The following is a 20,248-nucleotide window of genomic DNA, read 5'->3' on the forward strand; positions in this document are numbered from 1 at the left end:
GAATTTTAATTGTCTGAATGAGTAGAGTTTCATTATGCTGTTGACTTGCATAGGATAATTTTAGGTCTTTTGAAGCTTAAAAGCTGTTTTTAAAAATGTACAACAGATATTTGATGCCAGTGTGACATTTCATATTCATGTTCTATATTTAGTTTCTCAAAATATAAAATTTTTTTCTTTTATTAAGCTTCAAGTGGAAATAAAGAAATCATTTCACATATTAGTCAACATGGAGGAAAATGGCCTTACTGGTTTAAAAAAATGGGTGAGTTGTTATTCTCAGTATTAAAAATTATATCAGTATTGTGTTTACTTGAATTTTAATTTCTTCTTAATTTGTCCAGAAAATATTCACAAGTTGGGGAATTATACATTGAAATTGCAAGTTGTCCTGAATGAAAGTAATGCAGACACTTACGCAGGAAGGCCACTACCATCTAAAGCAATTAAATTTTCTGTTAAAGGTAAGCAAAACACCAGTATGTAACTCTGTACAGTAAAGGTGGCATTTTAAATCAAGAGGAAAATAGAAAATTTGATAAAAGATGTTTGACCAATTGTATAACCATTTTGGTTTTAGAAATGACTTTATAACTCTGCTTGATAATCATGCTCCTTATAAACTTTTGAAAACATCATTGTTTTCTAGCCTCCTTTGTTACTGGTAGAATTTAAAGTTATTCTGATTCCTGACTTTTGTATGTTAAAAACCCACTCCCAATCCAACTATCCCTATTCTCTCCTCCACAATCCTCAGATGTTTGAATAATTTAGAGTTTGGGTCCCAATCTCTTGACATTTTAAGTTCTAGGAGTTCTTCTGAGTCACTTTGATTTCGGGCCTGTTTTCTTTCTACAGCATTTAGTGTTCAGACATTGGACCTCTTAATTGGTATACTGTGTTTTCTATTTTCCATCGCTTGGTTCTATTTTTCTACTTAATAAGAGACTTCCTTACCATGATGTTTGATGTTTTCTATTGAATTTTTTCTTTCTGCTATAATTTTTCAGTTTCTAGAATATTTTATTCTCCTGTAAATATTTATTAGAATAAAATATTTTCTTCCAAAAAGAAAGGTTGTTTCCTTTTCAAAGCATTTTCTTCTGACTTCTTGGATTCAATATTTTTATTAATTCTCTGAGGCTATTAATAATGGGTTTTTTTTCCTTGATGTTTTTACACTTGATTCATAGCCTATTTCCTCGATGTTGCTTTTTTTTTCATATCTGCACTGGATCTTTGCTATTAGATGCTCTTTTACATTACTAGTGCACATGTTTAAGAATAGGACATTTGAGAGCGTTTATTTCATTTGGGGAGATTATGATAAGCGAATTTTAGGTTTTTTTCTCTGGCTGTTCAGATTCTCCAGAGTGGAGTGTAAAACACCTAGGTGCCAGAATTTGGGGAGCCAAGCTGGAAAAGATTGTTACATATTTCACATTCAGTGTTAATCTTCCACTTGATTTGCCTGTTTTCAGTAAATTGGCGCTTTCAGTAGTGCTGTGTCCAGTGTTCAGTAGTAGGTCACTGCTTGGACCTACTCTTACCTTCCCCAGAAGAGAAACCTTCCAAATGTTGCTGAAAATGAAGGAGGTAGTTGACTGGCTCTGTGTATCGAGGGGTGGGGATCTGAGGAACTGATTCTGATAGACTTGAGCTAGTCTTTCTCTTTTATTCCAGTTCACTCCTACTTGATAGAGCCATGCTTGAGACTTTTGAATGTTACATACTGTGAATTAAATTGGCTCTCTGCTAGCTTTGTTGATGATTGACGATTTGATTTTTTGAGTCTTTCTGTTAGGTCCATAGTGTTTCCCCAGTCGCTCAGATGGTAAAGCATCTGCCTGCAATGCAGGAGATTCAGGTTCAATCCCTTGGTCAGGAAGACCCCCTGGAGAAGGTAATGGCAACCCACTCCACTATTCTTGCCTGGAGAATTATACTTCTTCATATGCTCACTAGCTTTCAAATTCTGTTACTGTTGTCTTTTTTCTTGTTGTTTGTTTTTGAAGGTTTCAGTTCAGTTGCTCAGTCATGTCCGACTGTTTGCGACCCCGTTAATTGCAGCATGCCAGGCCTCCCTGTCCATCACCAAGTCCCGGAGTTCACACAAACCCATGTCCATTGAGTTGGTGATGGCATCCAACCATCTCATCGTCTGTTGTCCCCTCCTCCTCCTGCCCCCAATTCCTCAGAGTCTTTTCCAGTGAGTCAGCTCTTCACATGAGGTGGCCAAAGTATTGGCGTTTCAGCTTTAGCATCAGTCCTTCCAATGAACACCCAGGAGTGATCTCCTTTAGAATGGACTGGTTGGATCTCCTTGCAGTCCGAGGGACTCTCAAGAGTCTTCTCCAACACCACAGTTCAAAAGCATCAATTCTTCGGCACTCCGCTTTCTTCACAGTCCAACTGTCAGATCCATACATGTTGTTTTCCTCTATTTCTTTGCATTGATTGCTGAGGAAGGCTTTCTTATCTCTCCTTGCTATTCTTTGGAACTCTGCATTCAGATGCTTGTATCTTTCCTTTTCTCCTTTGCTTTTTGCTTCTCTTCTTTTCACAGCTATTTGTAATGCCTCCCCAGACAGCCATTTTGCTTTTTTTTTGCATTTCTTTTCCATAGGGATGGTCTTGATCCCTGTCTCCTGTACAGTGTCACGAACTTCCGTCCATAGTTCATCATGACCTCAGTCTATCAGATCTAGGCTCTTAAATCTATTTCTCACTTCCACTGTATAATCATAGGAATTTGATTTAGGTCATACCTGAATGGTCTAGTGGTTTTCCCTACTTTCCTTAATTTGAGTCTGAATTTGACGATAAAGAGTTCATGATCTGAGGCACAGTCAACTCCCTGTCTTGTTTTGAAGATTTAGGCCTCTTTAAAAAAAAGCTATGTGGTGTCATATTATTATGGGGTTTTAGAGAGCTGATTTTTAAGTGCCTGGGATTATTTTGCCTTCTCTAATCAGAAGGCCACTTTGGGGAGTGTTCCTTTTTTGTACATACAGATCTACCATGTTCTTTAAATAACAACTGTGGAACTTTCCACAGTAGGGACGTGCTGTAGTTTAAGCAGTTTTCTTTGATGAACATATCATTTATTTCCAATTTGGGGACTATTACACATCACGTTTTTATATGGGGGGAGGAAATGATGTTTTGTGTACATGTGCTAGAATTTCTATAGAGTGGATCCCAAGAAGTGGAATTGCGAAACTGAAATTATCAATATGTGCTTTAACATTTTATATATATTTTCTGTCAGGTTGCCCTTCTAAAAGGTTATGTACCCTCACCAACAGACTGAGGGTTCCTTTTCCCTATGCTCATTGCTGGCCAAGCTGTATTACAGTATTTATTTAGCTTAGTTGATGGTTAAATTATTTAATTATTAGGTTGTGTATCTGTTTAGCCTTTATTGGACATTGTCATTCTGTGAAAGTCTATGCCCATTTTAATAGTGTAAAACTAGTTCTCAAATGTAAGTTTTATCTGAATCACCTGTAGGGCTTATTAAACTGTAGACCGGTGGGCCTCACTCCGAGAGTATTTGACACAGGATAAGGTGAAACTTGGAATTTGCATTTCTAATAATTTCACAGGGGATAACTTGAAACTATTAGACTATAGACTGCATTTTAACAATAGCTGTTTATAGGAAGTTTTAATGTATTTAGGATTTAAATCCTTTATGGTACACATTGCAAATATTTTCTCATATGGAGATTCTCTATTTACTTTGTATCTACTAAAATATTTTAATCTTTGTCATGTATATCTTTGAATAGCTATTGAATATTGGGTTTTGCCTTTTTCCTTTGATAAAATTGTTAACATTTCTTTATTATATTTGAATAATTTCATAGTTTAAAAACATATATCTCTGTTTCTAGACTTATATATATATGTAAAATAACAATCTGTAATCTTCACAGGTATATTGTAGATATAATTTATGTAAATTTTGCTCAGATTTAAAATTGCCATCTTTATCATAGTTTAATTTTCCGTATGTAAATAGATGTTTTTGCCTACAATGAATCTCTGACTGATGAATTTTCTTTTCATGTTTTTTTTTTTTTTAAGAGGGTAAACCAGAGAAATTTTCGTTTGGTCTTTTGGATCCTCCTTTTCGTGTTGGAGTCCCATTCAATATCCCTGTGGAGTTTCAGGATGAATTTGGTCATACTAGTCAACTCTCTACTGATATTCAGCCAGTTTTTGAAGCAAGGTAATCTGAATGTTCATATTTGCTGAGTATTCACTTCTTTTAGCTTAAATTATTTGTGCAGAGTTAACTTCAGATTTATTTAAAATGTTTGATATTTTATGGTATCTGGGGGATTTAGTTAGTCCCAAGCTGTTCTCTGCAGCTGTAGTGTCATGCATGAATTATCTCAATAAAGTTTGTTTGGACTGAGTTTTTGCTGATACAGTTACTTGGTTGAGACTGATAGGTCTGTCTTACTCCTTTTTTTTTTGCAAGTACGATATGATGTCTCCTGGCAGTTCTATGCACTATACAATGTTTATTTTGTTGTTTGCTTAGAAATTATGGGCAGTTAAACTTAGTGGTTACCTACTGGTAGGCTTTTAACCTGCTAGTAGAATTTTTTTTAGTTTGTTTTTAAAACTGTAGCAATAAAATTTATGCTTTCCATGGAAATTTGGTCCTTCCTTGGAATTTGCCTTTCCTTAGTAACCCTATAGAATGAAATGATTGGCTTATATTAAGAAATAGCGATGAAAAGTCCAGTTATATAATTGAGGATGTTCATTGTTTTCCATTACCTGTTTCTAAGGTGCCTAGGGAGAAATTCTTTTTCTCACATTTCTGCCAAATTTGTCTTTGGGGCCCACTTTTTAATGTATGCTTTCTTTTGCTATTGATGTGTACTTTTTCCCCCTTTTGGTGTAATTGTTTGCTCTTTTAATCATTTGAGTATGTACTGTATTCCAGGCATTTGCTAGCTGGAGATGTAAAAGTGAATAAGAATATAGGATTTGCCTTTAGAAGCTCACAGACTAGTGAGATACAGCTTAGTGTCCAGATTTGTACCATGGTTAAGTTCCCGAAAAGCAAATCAGTTATAAAAAATATTGCAAATGAATTTTTCTAAATATTCTCTTAAGTTGCAAAATATGGTTCATGTGCAAAAAGTGATTCTTTTGCAAGAAGTTATTTTTACATATTGCATTCATTTGAATATTAAACCATAATGGAAGAGTTGAATACTTAAACATCTATGTTTAAAAATAGCCTGCCAGTTTCCTCCACTCATGGGATTTTCCAGGCAAGAGTACTGGAGTGGGTTGCCATTTCCTTCTCCAAGGGATCTTCCCAACCCAGGGATCGAACCCTGGTCTCTCACATTGCAAGCAGACTCTTTACCGTCTGAGCCACAAGGGAAGCCTGTTTAAAAATAAAGAACACTAAAAATGTAATCCATCTAGTCACAAATGGGAAATATTTGTGTGTTAGTTGACCCCTGTTTTTAATTATATCTTCCATCTTATCCTTGATAAGATATTCTTACAGAGTCTCTGTCACACATACATATTGGTAATTAAGATTTGGGACTTAAAAAAAAAGTCTTGGTGGCCTGGCTGTGTGTATTTATCTTCATTAAAGTAAGATCTTTGTTGAGTAGGTTTTTTTTTTACCTAGTGTTAACTAAATAAAAATAAAAATAATTCACACATACAGCCTAAAGAATTAAATAGGTTGATAAGGCTTATTTAAAAAAAAAAAAAAAAAGAGTAGTTCTTCTGCCCTCTCCACCTCACCAACAATCCACTTCTCAGAACCACTTTCAGCTTTCTACTTGAATTTTTTGGTACCTGCTGCCATATATGTAAGTAACTTTTATGTTACTACTTCCTGATTCTTCAGTTTTAAGCTTTATCTCTTGACTTATGGCTAAGGAGGATGAGGACACACTTGTTGCCATTTATATTACAAATAAGCCTCCTTCCTGTTTGCACATTTTTTAGTAAAGTTATACTCTGGCTTGATCAGTATTTAGTGCTTGCTTTATTAAAATTATGTAAGTGCTAATTATTTTATTGCACAGCTGTTATACTTTTTTTATTTTGCCAAGTAGCTCTCTGCCAGTTGTCTTTTCAAGATGCTTGGTACATAGATAACTTGTCAGTTTCATACTCTTTAGACATCTCCCTTGGAACTTTGTGATGTGGTCTGTATGGATCAGCTCTTAAGCTTGTTACATTTGTCCTTCTGTGGTCTTCTTTCCTGTTCATCCTGGGAATTTCCTCTGTCCTTTGTGTTGGGAAAATGTATAAAAACAAAACCTACTGTCAGCCTAGAAAGATTGAATAAACAGTAAACCAGCATGTGATCCTCATGACAATGATAAAGAGTTTGTAAAAACTGAAGGAAATCTTAACTCTGTTACATGGTAAAGTGAATATAACCTATCACATTCATGTTTTCAAGAAAAATTGCCAAGTATCTTGATGACTGGGTGTAGAGTTTGCAATTTGGGGTCAGTTAATCGCAGTTAGGGCTGTGTGCTTTCACTGTTGAGGACTGATGTCCAGTCCCTGGTCAGGGAACTAAGATCCTGCAACTTGGGTGGTGTAGGCAACCCCCCCGCCCCGCCCCTACCCCCCCCACCCACCTCCTGCCCCCCCCATCAAAAGAAAAAAGAACATTTGCAGCTTATTTGTAGATAATGGAGGAAACGTTAAAAAATAATTTATTTTTTCCAGTGGTTTAGCTTTACATTATGAAGAAATAACCAAAGGACCAAATTGTGTCATTCGAGGTGTTACAGCTAAGGGCCCTGTAAACTCTTGTCAAGGCAAGGTAAGCATTGTATGTACATGTTATAATGCATGTTTATTTCTTACATGGTAAAAATGAAATTGGACGTTTAAAATTGGATAACCGAGTTTGGTGGCAAGATGACAGTAATGTCAGGTTCTTAGGAATTAATCAGCATCATGTCACCTGACATACAATTACCACTTTCATCTCTGAGGAAGACCTGCATATTTGCTACTGTTCTTTTTTAAATGGTTATGAGCTAAGTATTTTCAACTGTATTTTCATTCCAGTCTCTTCATAGTCAAAGCCATTTTCAACAGTTATCTAGTACTATGTTGCTTCTTTTCTCGCTCTTTTTCTATTTTTCAATATTTTTCTTAGAATACGAACAAAAATATAAGAAATTTTAGCTTACTTTGTAAACATATTGAGTTTGGTATTTGGATAAAGGAAAAGGGAGGAATAAAGATAGGGATTGTAAAGGCAAACTGCAATAAGGTAATTTTTCAGTTAAGTGTATAGAGTAGCTAACAGATTACTATGACTAATGTGAAGACTGTAGCTAATAACTTAAGTGATATGTTACTTTTTCCCCATTGTATCATTACCTTCAATATATATTTTAAAAATTTCCCCTGCCAAAATAATGTTTAAAATAGAGCATGTAAGCTTACTGCATTAAAGCAAAGAGCAAGTTCTGTCCATCCTCCTGAATTAAGCTGTTTCTGGAAGAAGAACTTGAAATTCATGGAAATTTTGACTTTAGTAAATGTACGTAAAAAGATTTCTAGGTTTTAAAAACCTTTTTATTTTGAAATAATTGTTTTTACAAAAGAGTTGCAGAGATGGTATAGAGAGTTCACATGTATTTCACCCAGCTTCCTCTGTTAAACATCTTATATAAACATTGCATATTTATCCAGTATTATCATTGATATAATACTTTAACAAAACTCTGGACTTTAACATTTTGCCAGTTTCTCCACTATATTTTTCTATTCTGGAATCTAATCTAGAACGTGACATTTATATTTAGATATGTGTAGATTTGGAGTTTTTTCCATTTTACTACTTTCCGGATTTTTTATAATGCCCATACTAATTCTGGTAATTATTTAGAGGGTATGCCTTTTGAATTTGAAGAAAGTATTGTCTGTAAAGAAGCAATATAAGTCAGTTTTTTCACCTGCATTTCTTTCATACATACATATGATAATGTTAGTCAATATAAATTTGCTGAGTGACTTTTTATAATGGTATGAAAATGAAAAGCAAAAAATAAATCAGAATTGAGGTGGTAAATTACTTGAGTATTTATTTAGGATTTGAATTTAATTAAAATAATTTTTTTAACAGAATTTTAATCTGAAGGTTATTCTGCCGGGTTTAAAAGAAGACTCACAGATTTTAAAAATTAGATTACTCCCAGGTAATATTATTTTAAGAAATATTCCTAATATTTACCTTTTAAATGATATTCTTATGATAAAGTATAATGATACTTATAAAGGTGAAGTGTTTTTTGGTTTGGTTATGGTATAAGTCTTGAAAATACATTTGAACGTCATGCATAACACTAACAAAAATAATCATTTGAAAAACAGGGAAACATTTAGGAAGACTTAAGTTCTAAAAATGATCCTGAAAGAATAATGTGAATATTGAAAACACATTGTGAAACTATTCTTAAGGCTGTGCAATTAGGGTTATATAAGAACGGGATCTGTCCTTTACTTTTTCTGATATAGCTAAATATTTCATATTTTAAGAAGAAGAGTTTCTTATGCTTTCATGTTGTTAATTTGAGTAATGATTTATCAACCTAAAAACTGATTTTAATGAAACTTTTAATGAAAAAGAAACATATTAACTATTTCCTTTTACAGATTCATGTAGTTTGAGCTTTCCCTCAAGCATGAATTGATAAAGAAGTAAAGATTGGCGCATTGGTAGAAGTACCAAAAAAAATTGTTTTGTATTAATACTTATGATGCTTTTATTTTGAAAGGTTAGCTAAAACATATGGATTATTCAAATCTCAGGGGAAGTTCTTATTAACCAGATAGTGCTGACAATGATTTTTAGAAGTTGAGAGTGATGATTGTGAGGTGGAAAGTGGGACTGTGTAGTCAGAGTGGTCAGTGACTCAAGTCTGCCCCTTGTGGCCATGTGACCTGGACAGGATACTTACTCTCTCTGGATCCCAACTTCCTCAGGCATAAAATGGGGATGATACTAATAGTACCTTCTTGGTCAAGGTCATAGTAAGGATTCTGAGAATAGAGTTGGCATATTGTTACAACACAAATATTAACTGATATAACTTGTTCTTTGTAAACTTATGTTCCCGGTGTTTAGTATAAAGTGTTTTTTAAAATGTCAGTGTTTATAGGGCACACTACGTCATGCTGCTATTGAAGTGTAAAACCTCTTTATTAGTTTAGAGGAAAATTATGGTGCAGCTTGCTTAGGATATCAAAGGGTTGTGGGCAGTCTTACAAGTATATTATCTGGTTATGTCATTACATGAACTGATCCTTTGAGCAAAATTATGTAATAGAGGTATGTAGTGTGCCTGAGAAATTGGTCGTTGTGTAAAAGATAGAAAATTTTAAAAGTAGTTTAATAAACTTTTACCTTTTTTCTTGAATACTATTTTCCAGGATCTTTTTAGTATTTTACACATTTGAGTGATTTCTAGCATGAGTTACCACATGTCTTAGCTTGTCCATAAAACCGAGTCTAGACCTCAGACATTTTAATACAACTGGGAATCTGTGCATTTGAGGGTTGTGTGTAGAATCTATTCTAGGGGGTAGAAATCTTTAAACATGGATATTTCTTCTTTCTCTCTCAGCATTATTTAAAAGATACTAAAACTTAAAATGTTAAAAGCTGTTTCTTTTGCTATTTTAACATTTCCGTTTTAGAAACCTGAATCTCATTTTCATTATGTAATTTTCTGGTAGGTCCTCCTCGTCGATTGAAAGTGAAACCTGATTCTGAAATTTTAGTTATAGAAAATGGAACAGCTTTCCCATTTCAGGTAGAAGTTTTGGATGAATCAGACAATATAACAGCACAACCAAAGTTGATTGTTCATTGTAAGGTAAGCTGTTGTAAGATAAGAATGTGTAGATTTTGAGTGCCATTGTAGTAACTGGAAACCACTCTATCTTTTGGCTCCTTTTATAGTAAGCCTTATATAGTATCTAGACTGTGTAATGATTATTCCATGCAGAAATTTGTGGGCTATCTCATTGCCAGTAATTTTCAACATCTCTAATCCAATAATGACACCAAGTATGCCAAGTATTGAACTACAGATTCCTCCTCACTGCTTTGTCCATCCTCCTCATTTCAGATGAAGTATTCAGTTATGAGTAGAATGATACAATTATCCTTTAGGATTAAGGATGGATGGGTAAGTGAATATGAGTAAAAGAGCTCAAGAAGGAAAGGAAAACCCAAATAGGTAGAGTAAAAGAAAGAATGAGGTTAAGGAAGTTGATTTTTCTTCCAAAATCAGTATATTTTACCTAGAATTGTAGAAACTTACTCTTTTCATTCAGAAATTGTCTAGGATATTAGTGAATTATACTTACAGTTTTCTAATTTATAGTCAGAAATAGCAGCTATACTATATTATTTGAAAATTTAAGTTATTGAGTAACCAGTTGCATTTGATTGGGATCTTAAATTATTTTGTATGCTTCCAATAGTTTTCAGGTGCTCCAAACCTTCCAATCTATGTTGTGGATTGCAGTAGTTCTGGAACCAGTATTTTATCAGGACCAGCAATTCAAGTTCAGAATATTAAAAAAGACCAGACACTTAAAGCAAAAATTGAAATACCTGTAAGTTGTTATTGTTTTTCATTGGTATTATATTGAATTTTTATTCAAATACTCTTTAATAGCTTTATAATATTTCATGTAAAGTTGTTTGACTTTTTAAGATGAGATATTTGTGATTCTTCTAGCCAGAGGGAAGAAAAGGCAAAAATGAAATGGTATAGTAAATAACACTTTGTATCAGATATTAGAAATTTCTTACTCAAACCTTTTATAATATCTATAGCTATTATTGATTATATGTTCCTAAAATTATTTTTTTCCTATTATTAGAGTGTAACAATTATCCGTTTTATTTTATTCATTTGTTTCTTATAGTTTATACCTATTTCTTAGAAAGTTTAATAAATGTCTCTGTTGAACCACCACTGAAGGATATATGAACATTTAATATGTATGTATAATTTAAAATAAATACATGGTTTTTCTTAGTGTTATCCTATAAAGAGAGTGCTGTGTTGATGTGCCAGGAGGACCCTTGTTCTTGGGCGTTCATCATGGCTGAAGGTGAGGCCAGCCTAGAGGAGGGCAGGCAGGTGATAGAAGCATCTGCTTTCCTAAGATTGCTAAATGAGACAGCAGATACTTACGCAAGTGAAATACCTGTACATGATTTCTGCATGATTGATGTGGTGGTAGATGGCGAATTACCCAATCAGTTGATTAACCAATGTTTTTCCAACTAAGTACACATCAGCTAACATATACTGAGCCTCAAAAGGGTAAAACTTTTATTTTTTAAAATTAGAATGAGATGATTTAACTTTAATTCTTTTCTTTTGAAACTAGTTCTGTTTGATAATCTTAAAACATTTGTTATGCATTTCCTTTTTTTTTTTAGTAATGTGAGCAATGTGTTTTTGAGTATATTGTCTTGCAAAAGATCAAGACAATTCAGGAAGAAAAGATCTGTTGTTAAGGAGAAAGCTGGACTTGAAAGCAAGGGAGCATTTATATACAATTACATAAATATTGCAGAGCAGCAGCAGGCTGAAAACCAAGAGTCCAAGACAGTTAAAACAAAGACCACAGTATACCTGTAATATGCAGTTTAAAAATGTTATCACAAAACAGTAACTCTTAATTTTGAGTCAGGCAAATAAGATGTGCTTATGATAGCAGCAGGTGGGTTATTTGCCTGATAACTCTGTGAGGTAGTAATTTTGACTGTGTCATTATTTGTGTGAATGGGCTTTGATAGAATGACCTCAAGTAGATGAGGAAGGAGACATTAGCGAAGCAGGATTGTAAAGGTATTTTAGGTTTAGACTTGAATTTTTTGTATTCTATAGAATGCACTATACCTAAATTCTGAGATGATTGTGTAGTGTTTTAATTTCGTGTGCCTAACAAACTGCTCAGCCTTGGCACCTAGAGTCCTTATCTAGCTACAAGCAACTCTGTCCACTTACCCCAATAAAAAATGAATTAAAGAACCTTTAGAAGCTCCTTAAGTAATATATTTTATGGCAGTTATTTGTCTCTGATTTTGTAGAACTTTCTTAATTTATTACACCTTTGTTCTTATTAATAAATGCTGACATTAAATCTGTGTCACATGATTAAACTTGCAGAAGTTTGCAACATTTTTAAGCAGATTTACCAAAAGGAATGTTCTTTTAAGTCCAAATACGCTAGTTTTAGGAGAAAGAAATGGCAACCCACTCCAGTGTTCTTGCTTGGAGAATCCCAGGGACGGGGGAGCCTGGTGGGCTGCCGTCTATGGGGTCGCACAGAGTTGGACACGACTGAAGCGACGCAGCAGCAGCATGCTAGTTTTAGGTTTTAACAGTGTGACCACTTTCATTATTTATAACTTGATGGTATAAAATATGGATTTGCTAATAGTACAGTGTCCTCTTAATGAGAGAACCTATAATTGTTAACAATATATAAGATTAGCTCTCGCAATATTGGAAATAAATTCCTAAGTAATATGAAAGATTCACCGTAAAAGCCAAAAATGATGTTTTCAGTACAGATGTTTTTATTCAGTATGTTATTTGTGTTTTTCTCTCTTCCCAGAGTTGTAAAGATGTAGCACCAGTGGAGAAGACTATTAAGTTGCTCCCCAGTAGCCACGTTGCCAGATTACAGATATTCAGTGTGGAAGGACAGAAGGCCATCCAGATCAAACATCAGGATGAGGTTAACTGGATAGCAGGAGATGTAATGCATAATCTTATTTTTCAAATGTATGATGAAGGAGAAAGAGAAATCCATATAACATCAGCTTTGGCAGAGAAAATTAAAGTAGGTATCTCAAATAGATCATTTGCAAGAATTTTGTACATTTTTTGCTTGGAAGACTGAACAAGTTATATTGGCTGTCCTCTAAGAAGACACTCATCCCAGCAAAACAGCATTGTTATTTAAAATCCCAGGCTAAATAAAGTTTTTTTTTTTTTAACATGCACTAGATTGGAATGTTGAATGTGTCAAATCTGTGCTTAGAGAAATGATTTTAACACCTAAACAGAAATCCAGTCCTGATGAACTGTATTTCTGTTCACAATTAAGATCTCCACTTGACCAGAGCAGTATTTTTGTAGCTCTTCTGAAGGCACTAAAGAAAAGGTCTGTTAAAGGCAAACGCTAGAAGAGTATTGTGAACCACAAACCAGACCGCTGATTTGGCCATTTGAAATTGGTATAGCAGTCTCTAATAAAATTGTTACCTGTACACAGTGGTTTTGTCAGTTCTCACTAGCTTCAGATGGTCCTCAAACCTGCCATCCAAATGTAGTGTTTGTACCTTGAAAGGGTGAGTCTGTATGCTTAAACTTGAACAGCTTATCTAACAGAACCCAATTAAAATGATGGTTTGGTTTTTTTTTTCCACCATGCTGCACAGCTTGTGGGATCTTAGATCCTCAACCAGGGATTGAACCCAGGCTCTAGACAGTGAAAGTGCAGAGTCATGACCACTGTACCACCAGAGAATTCTCCTCTTTTTGCAGTATTAAATTCTGTAGTCATCCTGAGTCTCCAAGATATAGGATCTGATATCTTGTAAGAATTGTTTACCAGGGTTCAGCTGACATGATTTTTAAAATCATATTTGGAATAGCCCTTGCGCCAGCCGGTTTATTTTCCCCCTCCATAAGAGAAGGGAGGATTGTGAGAGAAATAGTCCTTATCCTGCTTGGAAGGGAGGCAAGCCATTTTTTTCTCTCAGCAGATCTGAAGGCAAATGGTTTAAAAGTGGTACTAGCAACCTGGCTTCTGAACTGATACCTTGCTTTCTCATAATAATGTCTCCACAGTTTAGTTTCTTACTAGGATTAAGAATAAACATTGACTTGAGAGCCTCTTTCTGTATATAACCTTCTTTTTGCCATTCTCTAAGCTCATGGCCTGCTTTTGACACATTTTCCTCAATTCTAGTCATATATTTCTTGGGTTCCAGATATTTTAAAACATGTACCTTTATTGACTATAAAGGATATTTATACTTTCATTAGATGTATACACTTAAAGTGACTGTGTAGTCTTTAGAGAATTATCTGTTACCGAGGAAAGTCAACCCAAACTGATACAGAAATCCTCTGAGCAGACATAGGAATTCTCTGAGCAGAGAGCACAGCTAGGGTGAGGGAAGACAGCCATTTTGTGCAACTCCTGCTTGCTGCTTCCACTATTTAAAAAAAGAAAAAAGATATAAAGAATAAACAATGGTTTGCAAAGATAACAAGGTAACTAAGAAGGTTAGAACGGTGTAAACTAGGATCACAATATTAGAATATCAGTGATTTAACAATCACAGTTATAAAAGCTAAAAGCATAAAGTTGAGCTAAAAGTCTTAAATAGAAAGGATTGGAAGTTTAAAATGGAGTGGAGTAGTCAACTTAAAAATGGATCAAATAACAAAATACGGAGTTTAAGAGATGTAAAGTTAAAATTAGAGCTAAAAACATTTGGGAGTGGATTAAGATAAAGATGTGGCCAGGATGGTAATAGTGAATTTAACGTTTCTCACCTTACTGAATAGGGTCCAACTTATATCTCATTTAAAACCTGTAACAGTAAGATTTTTTTCGAAAAAACAAAAACAATTGACTATAACTTCTCAGAATTGATCACATGATTTGATTCCCATGGTTTTTTTAAACTGTAATGACCAGAGTAATAATCTTGTGGCGAAGTGCTAAAGGAATGACTTAGGAATATTTATTTCATTGCATTGAAAGATGTGGCAGTATTAACAGGGAAGACAATGAAGAAGATAACTTCTTTCTGTTGGTAATATATGAACCACCATCATTTATGGTCATAAAGGGCCTGCCTTTTTCCTTAGAGTTGGGGAGGATGGGTTGGTAAGATAACTGGCAGTAGGAAGACATTGGAGTAAGCTTTATATGATTCTTAAGTATATAATTTCCCTTCTAGGTTAATTGGACTCCTGAGATTAACAAAGAGCACTTGCTGCAGGGTCTGCTTCCTGATGTGCAAGTGCCGACATCTGTGAAAGATATGCGCTATTGCCAGGTTTCGTTCCAAGACGACCATGTGTCTTTGGAAAGTGCATTTACAGTAAGGTGTGTGGGCATATGACATTTCGAGATATTCAGCATATGACAAAGATGCTTTTCACCAAAGCATACATATCAAAGTCATTTTTTAATGTAGAAATTTCCACAACTTCTTGGAAACAGGTTGTCTTTGGAATAAAGCTTCACTGATGATAGTGATTCATTCTTAATAGCACTCTCAGCCTCTACTCAACTTGCCCCTTTAGTATCTGCCAGAACTAGAACTTTTGTTAAAGGAATGTCCCCCTAGGACAAGCAACAGTGAAAGCTCCTAGAAAATGGCAAAGACATGAGAAACGTAAAAGATGCAGTGTGATCAGTCAGTGTGTTGCTCAGAAGGAATTCTTTCATTAGTTAGTGGCGACTTTCAAAGCTGAGTCTACCTGATAGAAAAGAGGGAACTTTAAGTAAATATATAGAAGACCTGTCCTTCACTCTGGCTTGTCAGTTTCTTGGCTGCCTCTTTTTTATTAACCTTTTCTACTTTAATTCTATACACATTTCCATACTATTCCAACACTTAGAATAGCTCCATGTCTGAGATAAAATGATCAGATGTACCACTCTTCAGTCAGAGACAGATCTCTTGATGAGTAATTCTTACCAACCCGTCTGCCTTTTTTTTTTTTTTCAGTGCTCTCATGTCATAATTTCCTTTTAATCCAGGATAGGTAACTGTGATCTAGCATGCATTTATTTTTTTGGTCAGTATTCTCTACTGTCTTTGCAAGCTGTCTTTTCTCTCCTTCCCTTTGGGTTAATAGTGATATGGTTTTTAAGTTTAAGAAAATGAACATTACATATGTGACTACTTAGCATGTTGAAACTTTTTTCTACAATAATAGTGTAATTAAGGCCTTTAATTTGTTAATCAATTTCAGACCACTTCCAGATGAACCTAAACATCTAAAATGTGAATTAAAAGGAGGAAAAACGGTACAGATGGGTCAAGAGCTTCAAGGAGAAATAGGTTAGTATGACCTACTTTCTTTCTTTAAAATGCTTCTATAATATGTCCTTATGTTCATGTTTTGGCATACATAATCTGAAAGGAAAACTTTGGATTTATATATGGTTAATGGTTTAAAATCCACTGTTGAAAAGGTTGAAGCATTTTCCCTGTCTTTGCCTATGCTGATCTAACTGTGAAAACAGTTAATTGAAAAAAATGTTGACTTTTGTTAGAAAAGAATGTTGACTTTTGTTAGCGTAAAATAAATATGTGAATGTGATTCATATCCTATATTTTTCTTATATCCGGATTGTTACATGACACTAAATTGTTTCCTTCAAATATTCATGGTAAAACATGTGACATCAACATCATGTTAAATTAAGATACTGTAAGATTAAACTTCCTCTCCCTTTTTAGTTATAACTGTTACAGATCAGTATGGGAATCAGATTCAAGCATTTTCACCAAGTTCTCTGTCTGCATTGGGAATTGCTGGGATTGGACTTGATAGCTCACATTTGAAAACTACTTTTCAGGTATGACTGTTTCCTGTTAATAGTTGACTGTTCCATTCAAATTATATATAACAGAAAGTTTGGTAAAAAACAGAAATGAGAGATTTGATTGCAGTATTTACAATGAAAAATTGTAAAATGCATTGAAGTAATTTTTATTATGAAAATTTAAACATACACAGAAATTTTGAACATACATAAAAATAACATAAGTAGTGTAAGTAATTCCCATGGTCCTACCAGTCAGCTTCAGCATTCATCACTTCCGCCTTACCTGTCACTTTGAAGCAAATTCTACACATCATACTATTTCATCCCTAAGTATTTTGACATGTGTACAAAGGTCATTTCTCATGTAGCTATTTGAGTAAAATTTCTTGGTACTCAGTCCCTGCATTAAATAGGATACCTGGGAGAACACTAGTTGTAAAAGTGTGCAGCTGTACAGTTAATTGAGATTAGCTTGAAAAATAAGAATCCTGGTGAAATTATTTCTGTAAGCAAGGAAACAAAAGTATTCTTGGAGAGATTAAAGATGGTTTTTGAGAAAAGATGTTGGAATTGAGCCTTCAAGGAACCTGCCAGCCTAGAGCAGGTCAGAAAGAAGGAATTCTAAGGCTCGAGTAAAGTTGAATCAGTGTAGGGCATTTAGTGGTTTTTAAACCTCTTCTTCCTTTTGGATCCTCCATTATCCCTTTTACCCAACAAAATGATCATGGGAGTCTCATCGTTGCCCTTCCTAACTGGAGTTTTTGTTTCCACTAACCTGCTAGGCTGTTATTTTCTAGTTTTCAGAACGCCTTTTCTACAATATCTTAGCACTGCTGAGGAACTTCTAATGATGTTTTGTTTACTGTAAAAGATAAGGTTTGATCTATGACTTTCAGATGCTTTCTTGTCTAGCTTCACCCTCTGTGTAGATGAAGGCAGAAAGTAACCGCTGTTGTATACGAACAGTCTCTTCTTCCTGTCACTTTATGCATAGACACCCATCCTCTTTCAACTAATTGTTCCTAAATTATAACCTGTTTTCCTACATCTTGTTTTCCCTGTGTTAGATTCCCATCAGCATATAAACATACTCTCATACTCTCTCCTCTCACCTCACAGCTTCCTTTGGCCCTGAAACATGTCCATCTAGTACTGCCCTCTTTTTCTCCTGTTTATAGTACAGCTCCTTGGAAGAGTTATGTATACTGTCTGTTTTTACATTCTTCAGTCTCATTCCCAGGCAGGCCTCTTGGGTTTTTCTGCCACCTGACCAAATCTAGTGTCATTTTTCAGTTCCCATCTTATGCCACCTGTCAGCATTTTATGCTGTGCAGTTAGAGTCTGTCTGCTTAGGGTGCCTAAGTAGTATTCTGCTGCATCACATCTGTCTCCTTCCATGGCTCATTCTCCAGTCAAGTTGACTTTCTACTGTCATTTTACAATTGATAGGTACTATCTTGACTCACGGAGAAGGCAATGGCACCCCACTCCAGTACTCTTGCCTGGAAAATCCCATGGATGGAGAAGCCTGGAAGGCTGCAGTCCATGGGGTCGCTAAGACTTGGACACGACTGAGCGACTTCACTTTCACTTTTCACTTTCATGCATTGGGGAAGGAAATGGCAACCCACTCCAGTGTTCTTGCCTGGAGAATCCCAGGGACGGGGGAGCCTGGTGGGCTGCCGTCTGTGGGGTCACACAGAGTTGGACACAGCTGAAGTGACTTAGCAGCAGCAGCAGCAGCAGCAGCAGCAGCAGCATCTTGACTCACTTTCATAGAAACAATAGAAGTCTACCCCTAGTCTCTGCATAAAAAAAGAACCTTCCAGGTTTTTTTTGTTTTCAAATAACACTGTTTTTAAAGTCTTTTTAAAATATTGATTTTAATGTGCCATTGTTTCTTAAGATTATTTCCACATCTTCATAAAATGTACTGCTCTTCTGAAGCACATTCCCTTGGTAATCTCAACATGTAGGTAAAAAATGTGGCAAACAGGGAAGGAGCTTGTTGGGCAGGCACATATGTGGCTATTTGGGGAACAGAAAGGAGACACTGCAAGTGTAAAGAAGAGGGAAATTAGGAAAAGATAAGGAAAAAGGACATAGGTTGAACCTTTTAGATCTCTCCCTCACAAAAGAGAATTTCAGTTTCTTGTCTCAGGAAATAAAATTCAGGGCACACCAATATTGGCATATGTGTGTTACTTGCTGTTGTTTTACCAGAAACACATCTGTATGCACATAGGTAGTGACAGCATTTTCTTTCTTTTTTCTGAAAACTAAACATGATCTTCCTGGTGTTTTTTTCAATGTGCTTTTCCTCACTAGGAAAATACACAAAGTATAAATGTGAGAGGCGTCAGATTTATTCCAGGTCCCCCTGGAAATAAGGATCTTTGCTTTACTTGGCGTGAATTTTCTGACTTTATTCGAGTGCAGCTAGTTTCTGGGCCACCAGCTAAACTTCTCCTCGTAGACTGGCCAGAGTTAAAGGAGGTAAGTACCTTGCTGCCTTGACTGAAAGAATTTAATATCAATATTTTGATCTACTAACTGCTTCAGAGTGTTAGTAGATCAAAAGTTATATTTTGTTATTGAAGAAGTAACAATAACAAAAGGACAAAGTAATATGAATTTTAATACTTTATTATTCATCACTGTGTCCTCATTTGTTAAAAAAAATAGTGAAACTTTAAATTCTGAGTTTTATTAAAGAAATTAAAAATATGTATTAAAATAAAAATAGATAATGAACCCCCAGTTTCAACAGTTACTGATTTTCACCAATTGTATTTCGTTGTTCTCGCTGACTGGCTTATTAAAAAATGTTTTTGCTGGAATTTTTAAATGCATGCCAGATACCAAGTCATTCATTATACTCTTAAAAACATCAGTTTGCTTCCCTGTGCATACCGTTATGCATATCTTAAATACTAATTTGCAAATCTCTGTCAAATCTGTTACCTTTCAATTTTCATTAAATTTTTAGAATTCTGATTTTAAAATGTTCACATTCTGGTGTTCAGTTATGGTGTGGCAGAGCCTTATCTGTTGGTATGAAAGGTTATTTTTTCTAATGGAAAATCATCTCATATGAGCATGGTAGTAGATGAAATTATCTCACAAAGGAACTGATCATCTGAGAAAAGCTTACATATCTCTGCTCTAGTCCTTTTTTGATTTGTAAATTTAAAAAATATGACAGTGCTTTAAAAACAATTTTTTCCTTAACACTTGTTGACTGAAGAGTTGTATTGCAAAGCCAGTGCACTTATTTTTATATAAAAGCATATTTACTGCATAAATCAGTGCCTTCTGAGAAACCTAATGATGTCAATAAAGAATTTGTTGACTGACAATATCATGGAATAATTGGGTACCTTTGAGGTGGAAAAAAATCTTTACGTGTTCATATTTTTAAATGATTTTTTAGGAGAGAAATATAAAAATTAATGATGGCTTGTTAACTCAAAAACTTATTATAGGATTTATTTGCAGATACCACTGAAATCCAAAAGCTTTAAAAATAAAACCTAAAATCAATTTTCTGTTAAGAGATATGTTGTATATGGGTAAGGCTGAAAATGTAATCATTGAATATGTG

At 34.7% G+C, this 20,248-nt stretch overlaps 1 protein-coding gene across 2 annotated transcripts in view; it reads left to right on the plus strand.

Moving 5' to 3' along the window:
- Window positions 1-20,248, plus strand: part of SMCHD1 (structural maintenance of chromosomes flexible hinge domain containing 1) — a 123,873-nt gene that overhangs the window by 54,905 nt on the left and 48,720 nt on the right. For both annotated transcript variants that reach the window (XM_069568325.1, XM_069568326.1), the window contains 12 exons: window positions 188-265; window positions 345-464; window positions 4,093-4,237; window positions 6,739-6,835; window positions 8,153-8,225; window positions 9,766-9,905; window positions 10,519-10,653; window positions 12,676-12,903; window positions 15,041-15,189; window positions 16,065-16,153; window positions 16,556-16,674; window positions 18,973-19,140. In XM_069568325.1, the coding sequence (XP_069424426.1) occupies window positions 188-265; window positions 345-464; window positions 4,093-4,237; window positions 6,739-6,835; window positions 8,153-8,225; window positions 9,766-9,905; window positions 10,519-10,653; window positions 12,676-12,903; window positions 15,041-15,189; window positions 16,065-16,153; window positions 16,556-16,674; window positions 18,973-19,140 (1,541 nt within the window). The remainder of the gene's footprint in view (window positions 1-187; window positions 266-344; window positions 465-4,092; window positions 4,238-6,738; window positions 6,836-8,152; window positions 8,226-9,765; window positions 9,906-10,518; window positions 10,654-12,675; window positions 12,904-15,040; window positions 15,190-16,064; window positions 16,154-16,555; window positions 16,675-18,972; window positions 19,141-20,248) is intronic.

The sequence above is a fragment of the Ovis canadensis genome, chromosome 23 (genome assembly GCF_042477335.2).
Source record: "Ovis canadensis isolate MfBH-ARS-UI-01 breed Bighorn chromosome 23, ARS-UI_OviCan_v2, whole genome shotgun sequence".
Classification (NCBI taxonomy): Eukaryota; Metazoa; Chordata; class Mammalia; order Artiodactyla; family Bovidae; genus Ovis; species Ovis canadensis.